This window comes from Pogonomyrmex barbatus, unplaced genomic scaffold (assembly GCF_055798465.1).
Source record: "Pogonomyrmex barbatus isolate J1 unplaced genomic scaffold, ASM5579846v1 scaffold1, whole genome shotgun sequence".
Lineage (NCBI taxonomy): Eukaryota > Metazoa > Arthropoda > Insecta > Hymenoptera > Formicidae > Pogonomyrmex > Pogonomyrmex barbatus.
The window spans coordinates 19,286,634-19,295,701 of NW_028297098.1; the positions used below are offsets into that span (position 1 = coordinate 19,286,634).

The following is a 9,068-nucleotide window of genomic DNA, read 5'->3' on the forward strand; positions in this document are numbered from 1 at the left end:
TGGGTACTGTTAGCTTCTTCGTCTTTGGGATTCCATTGGGGAACCCAAAGGAATCCCTCGAAATACTGAGCCCCTCTGCCACGTCAAGGCCGTACCCATTGGAGGGATTATCATTTATAAAAATTCATGAATTTCAAAAGAATAAATCACTAAATAAATAAATAAATAAATATATATATATATATATATATTTATATATTATTTAATGTAATTAAATTTATATATTATTTATATATTTATATATTATTTAATGTTTCATTATCGAAAGATGTTATAACGCTTCGTGAAAATTAAATTTGATTTGTAATATGTGTTGAATTTCGTCTAGCCAACTATTGTTGTTTTAGTTAAGAGTTACGTGCCGCGGCTGGTACGTCACGTGTTTACGAGCGCTAGCAATGTTTCACCGGCATTCGTAGGGGTAGGTCGCGGTACGCATCGTTCCGTATTTCTTCGTATTTCTTCAATGCTAAATGATACCAAATCGTGTTACATTTTATGAATATAAATGCTTTTTAAGCGCGTAATTAATGACTCGTAATTTACGCGCGTAATTAATGATTCGTAAGCATATGACGCTTAAAAAGCATTTATATTCATAAAATGTAACACGATTTGGTATCATTTAGCATTGAAGAAATACGAAGAAATACGGAACGATGCGTACCGCGACCTACCCCTACGAATGCCGGTGAAACATTGCTAGCGCTCGTAAACACGTGACGTACCAGCCGCGGCACGTAAACTCTTAACTAAACAACAATAGTTGGCTAGACGAAATTCAACACATATTACAAATCAAATTTAATTTTCACGAAGCGTTATAACATCTTTCGATAATGAAACATTAAATAATATAATCGTTATATTTTACTTTCTAAATTTCTACTGTCATTTGCTCTTTCATTTAGAGTGCATTTATTTGAACGCTTGTGCGCTGGAAGCATTGTTTTATTTTTCTTTAACATGTATATGAATAATACATATATGAATAATAAAAATAAAATGATGCTTATGGTGCATGAGCGTCCAAAACGAACACATTCTTAATAGACTCGTTACAATTTACTTGTGATACATATATTGATATATCTTATATATTTTATTTGTTATAATAAACGATTGATACAATAAACCAATATACATATTATAAAATGCAAATTGCATTTAAATCGGTGAGAATTTCAAAGTAGAGAAATACCATTCCAGGAGAATTTGTATTGAAGATACTTGAATTAGATCATTAAAGAAAGCTCTTCAGAATACGCAGGCCTTTCGTTAAGGCAATATCCGTCGTTACATCGTAATATCGTTTATAAAAATAAATTATTACTATGCTTCAAAAGATAAGCGTTGATCAGTGAATACGAGTCAGTTCCGTCGGCCGGAATATTCAAATAAAATAAGTCATTTTTTTTATATATATGTATAAATCCGACAAACTTATTAAACTGCGCGAACTATCAACGTTTATTATAACATGCATCGTAAGATGTTCTGAACATCATTTAGAATTCATCGCGACTTCGTTTCAAAAAGAAAATGTGAAGATGCGGAGCGATACGTAACATCACCTGCCCGCACGAGTGTCGGTGGTTGAATGATAACACGATACGCGCGCGCGTATACAATATCCGTTGATTGTAAACAAAGTACAAGGTCGCGCGCTATTGTATCGCTATCTCAAACATAAAGATTTTAATGTTTATAACAAAATTATATGTAAGGTATACATCTTTCCGTTGGGCTTTACACATGGAGGAAATATCAGGAATAAATATTAAATTTTGGAAATTCGGAGTAATGTTAATTAATATTAATAATTATGAGATTTTAGTAGCAAGATTATATAATATGTGATGTAAATATTTTATATAAAAATATAATTAAAAAATAAATAGCGCGTGCGAAGCGCGCGTTTTGTATTGTTTCTGCATATAACAAAGTTTTAAAATTCTATAAAAATTGTATGATAAATGACTATATTCTATTTTAACGTATGGAATAATTTAAAAATCTAAATGGCACATTTATGTTAATGAACAATTTGAGAAAACATCTAAACTTCAATCAAATTCGGTAATAATTATAATTAACATAATAAGACGTGCAATATATTATTAATCGTAAATTAATTCAAATCAATTTTAAGCAATTACTGTTTCTTGAAGGCAATAATTGCACTGGAAACCATACTTGTTCCATCAATTATATCAATTATACACTATCACGAGATGATATAGATGCCTTAATAAATGATACTGTCCGTGTTGTCCAAGAAGCAATGTTACTTAAAAATGATTATATAGGTGTCAATTCTTTCGATTTTGGAGGATCTAACGCTCATATATTATTAAAGTGGAATGACAAACAAAAAATTAACAATAAGGTGTTGAATAACAATTTGTCAAGATTTGTAATATCATCCGGAAATAGTGAGGAATCAGTAAAATATAAGAAAATTTAAAATATGTAAAGAAAAGGACCAGGACCAAGAAGTGAAATTGGCGGGGGTGGTGAAGGACCTCTACAAATTAATCAGTAAAAACGCAAAAAAAATTATAGCATAGAAGTTTGCTATAATTAATGAGATTTGTTAGAAGTATGATAAATAAGCAATAGGACACATTTCCGATTTTGTAAGACAAGGACAGAGAGAGATTGATCATCCCTCTTTATTTAACTATCACTCCTGTATATAGCACGGAACAAAACCATAAAATCATGGACATAGCACAAATGAGAACCACGCAATCGTGAACATTATCTACAGGATCATTGGTTATGTAGTTCAATGTCCACGTTTTTATGGACATAGAGGCGCTTCAAAATAAAGTTACAGTTAAATCGCAGGCATGTCTGCTCCCCCTTCTTTCTGCACATAGCTCTCGTGAATTGGCAACACTGACTTCACTTTACTTTCCGATTTTATAAAAACATATATTGTCTCTATAAGTTACACGTCCCATGGTTAATACACGTCATTAGTTAAAGCAATTGATAGAATTTTTCAAAGTTTTGTTGGGAATTGTTGAATTGTTAATCAAAATTTCTTTAATAAGAGCAATATGGAATCACTGTACCATCAAACCAATAAATTAATACAAGAAACACAGCATATTTTCTCGCAGCTTGAAAGAAATTTAGCTGATACAAATGTGCAGGAAGTGAAGCAGACTATTGAGGACAAGATCAGTCTTATCAACAGGTAGTCAAAGTCATATCTTCTTTCCTTGTGCATTGTTTTCTGTACACTAAATTTATTTATTTTCCTTAGTAATTGCGAGCGACTCGACGTGCTATGCTTCAAGGGTCCAGTATCGCAGAGGCAAAACAATAGAATGAGGGTCGACCAGTTGAAGTATGATAGTCGTCATCTCACTGCTGCTTTAAACTCGTGGTGCAATCGCGTGATGCGACAACAGAGGGAAGAAGCCGAAAGGGAAGCCTTACTGGCCAGAAAGTTCACCACTAATGACCATGTGGATATTTTCATTGATCATACTGCACAACATAATAGCAGTTTGCACAATGCTGTTCATGGTATAGATGATCTGTTGCACCAGGGTAGCAACGTCCTGGATAACTTGAAATCTCAAAGAATGACATTGAAGGGAGCTCATAAACGTCTGATAGATATCGGCAATACTTTAGGCCTTTCCAATACTACCATGAGGCTCATTGAACAACGAGCCAAACAGGATGGGTTTATTTTAGTTGCTGGTATGACCTTTACTTGCATAGTCATCCTTTTAGTGATAGTTTATCTCACATAGACATTCCAAATATTATTAAACGAATTATATATTGTGATACATTTGTTAATTTTTCTACCATATTCTACCATCTATCATTGCTAAGAAAAAATTATAGATTGCTTATTTTGAAACATAAAGATTTATATATATGTAAACATAAATAAGATAAACACAATTTGGGCTAATATTTTACTTGTTATATGACAAACTTTTTAAATATTTTTAATTAGAAATAGTGAAATTTTTAAGTCTTCAAAAATTTTTGATTTTTTAACACATTTATATCCAGAAATTTTCCTATTGTAATATGTCGATATGTTCATAATATTTATGAACACAAATATGACACAATATTTTTTGTTTGACAAACAAAACATTAGCCTTATGAAATGTTATTTATATTATACATTTTACAACAAAATACTATACATTTATTTGCATATTTAATTATAAGCTTTTCTTAACTAGCGTTAAGAATATTTAACTTGTATCAATAATAAACTTGTATCAATGATCTTTCGTTATTGTTATAATAAAATTATTCATATTTTAAATGGTAAAAATATATGAAAAGATTTTAGAAGTGTGTATGCTATATATAATTTTATGATTTATGTATAAATAATATAAACTGATTTGTGAATATGCGAACTGTGTACAGAAAGCATTCTATCAATTTTTATCATAATTTACTCATTGGATTTTTGACAAATATTTCAAATATTTATCATAAAATTTGACTGCAATTATTTTCTTCATTTCTTTTACAATTCTTTTTTTCACATTAAAGTTTGTTATATAATACAAAAAAAACGCCAAAAATTCAAAAAAGCGCTTATGACTCCTATCATAGAAAATAGCAAGTATGCCGTGCGGGAGAAGTAGTCAATCAATTTACCACTTTTACATCAATATCCACAAAGCCTGGTCGTCACCATGTTATTTCGACTTTAAGCGAGATTTAAATATGTATTTGTCTAGTTAGAAAGAAAAATAAAGAAAAATACATATTAAATACGACTGACCAATCGTATTTATTGTTAAATTTATAAACAAATTAATTGATCAATTTCAATAGAATAATCGATTAAATTAACTGGAATTTGTGAAAGTGATCTTTAGCTCATATTCACATGGCAGATTTGTATCATATTTTTACTATAAATTTACTAGATGTTAACAGTCCAGTATTAGTCTCGGTCTACAAAGTGATTTAAGCCTTAAGTCATAGGAAATGGATGAATCATAATCGAAGAATAGAAGAATACTCGATTATGATTGGTTAATTTCTTATAGCTTAAGGCTTAAATCACCTATTGTAGACCGGGACTAATCTAAACGAATCCAACCTTACCTAACTTGAACCTGATTTTTACTGAATTGAACTTCAGAGACACGTGCAATGTAGTAAGGAACGATTGTTCATTTCTGTATAAAATTTCAAAGTTGAAATTATCGTATTTGTAGCTTAATAAAGTGACCAAAAATATCAGTTATAATGGATGAGATGCTGAAAGACACACGTTTCGCACACGTCGCGAGAGATCCAAAATTTCGTCGGATTCCCAAGGCAGAGAGAAAAGTGAAAATCGATCATCGATTTAAAGGCATGTTTACGGACAAAAATTTTACTGTGAAGTATACCATTGATAAACGTGGCAGACCTGTCAATCAAACCACCACCGAAGATCTCAGAAAGTTTTACGATCTGTCTAGCAGTGAAGATGAAGATACACTTGGGTTAACTCCAGGCAAAAAAGATAGTGAGAAGAAAGTAAAAGATATTAAGAAGGACAAAAAGAAAGCAGTGAAAAAAATCGAAACGAAAAACGATTCTACAAAAGATTCTTCTAGAGAAAAGAATGAAGAGAATGATGAGAACAAAGATGATTTGAGTAAGGAAAAATTATCTGAAGTTAAAATAAAAGAGGAGTCTTCTAGTGATGAGTCTAATAATGAATTCTCAGATAGTGAGGATAAGTCTATTCAGAAAGGATTTTCTCAAGCAGAGCTAGACAAAAATGACAAGCAACTACATAAAAGGAGAAAAGATGAAAAGGATAGACTTACGAATGAAATCAAAGAGAAACTGAGAGATCTTACTGTAAATTATGCCAGAGGAGAAGGTGTCTTGTTAACCGACAGTTCTTCGGAAGAAGACTCATCTGAAATTAGTGGTATTTATTACATTTTATCGATTATCCTAGATACTTATAAATTATTGCAATTATTGTAATTATTAACACTTAATCTTTGTTTAGATGAAGAAGATATTGAACATAATTGGGGTGAACTAGATAAAGAAGCTGAAACAACAGATGAGATCACTCATCGATTAGCTATTTGTAATATGGATTGGGATAGAATACGTGCTGTAGATTTAATGATTTTGTTAAATTCATTCTTACCCAGTGGTGGACTTGTCCGTTCAGTTAAAGTAATATAATTAAATTTGAGATTATTAAATATTAATAATAATTAGTAATGAAATGAATTATTATTATATATTATTGTATTTTTCAGTTCTTTATATGCTGTATATTGATTAAGGGTCGGCAGGGCTAACTCCGACTTGATCTAAAATGATTATCTACTCCTTATTTACAGTGTAGATATGTATCTGTAGATATGTACTTAATTATATTTTGTCTTATAGAAACAATGTTTCGTCATGAAACTTTGCTAAGATAATTTCTTTTACAATTATGAAAGTATCTACAGAGCTAATTTTGCAATTTAGCTCTTAAATAATTAAAATAAATGTAACTATCTACTCTTTATTTATAATGCAGATATATTTGAGTACACCCATATATCATCTCGTAGAAGCAATATTCTGCCATGAGCCTTTTTCTACGCATTTTTTATAAATAAATTATGACTCTTGCTAAGAGCGGAATTTTGCAATTTAGCTCTTAAAAAAAAATTTACAATAGATGAAAATATTTGCACCTTATTGTCCTATAGTGCAAATCTATTTATGCATAAAATGAATTATTTATTTTCACACATTTTCTTACAAAAATCGCTCTGTAGCTTTTATCAGGCAAATATTCTGATTATAAATATCATAATTATATAGCTTTTTTCGCAATATTTTGGCCGTAATATGGGTGAAAAAGAATTCATTTCCGATAGAGGTCTCCATAGTCTCTCCTGCCGACCCTTAATTATATTTTACTAAAAATATAGATTCAAAGGTTCATATTCTAAATTTTCTTTTATTGATAAAAATGCCTCTGAAAGTTGCTTATAAATCTTCTTATTGGTTATAAGCTATTTGTACAGGTATTTTTATTGATAAAAAAGTATTCAGAATATGAACCAAAGTATATATTTTTTTAATAGTAATTATAAATAATTTTCATGTACTGTTTTCAAATTTATAAATTTATTTATTTTAGATTTATCCATCAGAATTTGGTCTGCAACGAATGAAGGAAGAAGAGATTAATGGCCCAACAGAATTAAGAAATAAAGCTGTTGAAAGTGAAGACGAAATTGAAGATGATGTATGAAACAATTATTTCATTACTTACAATTTCATACTGCATTCTTTTTTCTTCATTAATCGTTATATTAACTTCCTTTTTCTCAGAATGAAGAAGGTGCGAGATATCATATGGAAAAATTGAGACAGTATCAATTGAATCGATTGAAATATTATTATGCCGTTGCCGAATTTGATTCAGCTGAAACAGCAAATAAAGTATACACAGAATGCGATGGTATCGAATATGAATCAACTGCAACTAGAGTAGATCTTAGATTCATACCAGATGATATGACATTTGACCAGGTATTTTAAGATCATAATAGGGGGGAAATAACAAGTTGTATGAAAAAATTTGTTAAAATGTATTAAGAATCATGTTAATTTCATAATGTTTGTTGAAGGAACCTAAAGAGATATGTACTGAGATACCGGAACCTGTAAAATATCAACCAAGACAATTTATGACAACAGCTTTGCAACAAGTTAAAGTCCAGTTAACCTGGGATGAGACAAATCCAGATAGACAAGAGTTCACGCAGAAACTAAATTCGGGAAAATTACAGGATATCGATGAAAATGATCTGCAGACATACTTAGCGAGTGGTAGCGAAGACGACTCGGGTATGATATATTTTATTTTATATTGAGAATCTGTAATCTGTAATCTATTATATTATTCTTATATTTTAGAAGAAAAAAAAGATATAACTGAGAAAACTAGTGATAATTCAGAATCAGAAGTAAATAATGATCCCATTGGAAAATATAAATCATTATTAAAGTCTATTGAAGAAGAAGAAGAAGCAAAAAAGAACAAGGACGTTGAATTAGAATTTACATGGGGTTTAGGCACTAAAGAAAAAGCTGAGAAATTAGTCAAAGAAAGAATGAAAAATAAGGAAGAACTTACGCCTTTTGAGCAATATCTAGAGAAACGCAAAGCGAAAAAGAAAGCCAAAAGAGAAGAAAGAAAGAAACTTAAAGAAGAAAATCAAAAAAGCGATTCGGAAGATTCAGTGCCATCTGATGTAGATATGAATGATAAATTTTTCGCAGAGGAATTCAGAAATGATAAATCCTGTGGTAAAAGAAAGAAAAATAATAAAACTAGTGACATAGATTCGTCGAATAAGGAAGAAGAGAATCAACGTAAAGCTGAATTGGAGTTACTTTTAATGGATCAAGACGAGGATGGCAAAAAGCATTTCAATATGAAACAAATCGAAGAAAATGCGACTATGTCGAAATCTAAACAAAAACGTCTTAACAAAAAGAAAAATGTACAAGAAGACAATGCGAAAGAAGACGATTTTGAAGTTAATGTTAAAGATCCAAGATTCGCTGCTTTGTTTACGTCACATCATTTCAATATCGATCCTGCAGATCCTCATTATAGGAAGACAAAAGGCACAGAAGCTTTGGTTAACGAGAAGTTGAAGAGAAGAACTGATAATGAAGTGCATGAAGAAACCGTAAGTAGAAAAACATTTTTATTGGCAGCAATTTATATGTTCTTTTCTCTAATATGTGCCGAAATTTTCAGGATAAGCAATTTAAAAAACCAAAAACAGATGAAAAGTTATCGACAGAATTGCAAGCTCTGATTAAATCTGTTAAGAATAAAACACAAAATATTGCACAGCCAATAAAAAGATAAAATAATTATCCTACTTGTATAATATTAATTGTAATAGTAAAAAGATTTTATTTTATATTAAAAGATCTTATTCATTTTATTATGTTATTTATATTGCAAGATATTGATAGTACTTATAATATATTATAATTTTGCGCTATAATAATTTCTATAAAAA

At 30.2% G+C, this 9,068-nt stretch overlaps 2 protein-coding genes across 4 annotated transcripts; both read left to right on the forward strand.

Annotated features, from left to right (window-relative positions):
• The first annotated feature begins 2,914 nt into the window (after positions 1 to 2,914).
• On the forward strand, positions 2,915 to 4,272 carry Membrin (Golgi SNAP receptor complex member 2). Its single transcript, XM_011635909.3, has 2 exons — positions 2,915 to 3,208; positions 3,278 to 4,272. The coding sequence occupies exons 1-2, from the start codon at positions 3,069 to 3,071 to the stop codon at positions 3,774 to 3,776; spliced, it is 639 nt and encodes a 212-aa protein (XP_011634211.2). The 5' UTR covers positions 2,915 to 3,068; the 3' UTR covers positions 3,777 to 4,272.
• Positions 4,273 to 5,027: 755 nt separating this feature from the next.
• On the forward strand, positions 5,028 to 8,974 carry LOC105425228 (ESF1 homolog). 3 transcript variants are annotated; one of them, XM_089080571.1, is made up of 8 exons: positions 5,028 to 5,165; positions 5,226 to 5,935; positions 6,020 to 6,195; positions 7,163 to 7,270; positions 7,357 to 7,557; positions 7,656 to 7,875; positions 7,945 to 8,726; positions 8,798 to 8,974. In XM_089080571.1, the coding sequence occupies exons 2-8, from the start codon at positions 5,257 to 5,259 to the stop codon at positions 8,909 to 8,911; spliced, it is 2,280 nt and encodes a 759-aa protein (XP_088936697.1). In that variant the 5' UTR covers positions 5,028 to 5,165; positions 5,226 to 5,256; the 3' UTR covers positions 8,912 to 8,974. The 3 variants fall into 3 exon arrangements, with proteins under 3 accessions (XP_088936697.1, XP_088937147.1, XP_011634209.2); XM_089081021.1 differs by having other exon boundaries at positions 5,069 to 5,653; positions 5,726 to 5,935; XM_011635907.3 differs by having other exon boundaries at positions 5,071 to 5,935.
• Positions 8,975 to 9,068: the final 94 nt, after the last annotated feature.

Bases quoted from the DNA above. Each gene is read 5' to 3' on its own strand.
- Membrin (XM_011635909.3), top strand. From the start codon at position 3,069: ATGGAATCACTGTACCATCAAACCAATAAATTAATACAAGAAACACAG. The intron at 3,209-3,277 runs GTAGTCAAAGTC...TATTTTCCTTAG, and splicing joins AAGATCAGTCTTATCAACAG to TAATTGCGAGCGACTCGACG.
- LOC105425228 (XM_089080571.1), top strand. From the start codon at position 5,257: ATGGATGAGATGCTGAAAGACACACGTTTCGCACACGTCGCGAGAGAT. The intron at 6,196-7,162 runs GTAATATAATTA...TATTTATTTTAG, and splicing joins GACTTGTCCGTTCAGTTAAA to ATTTATCCATCAGAATTTGG. The intron at 7,876-7,944 runs GTATGATATATT...CTTATATTTTAG, and splicing joins TGGTAGCGAAGACGACTCGG to AAGAAAAAAAAGATATAACT.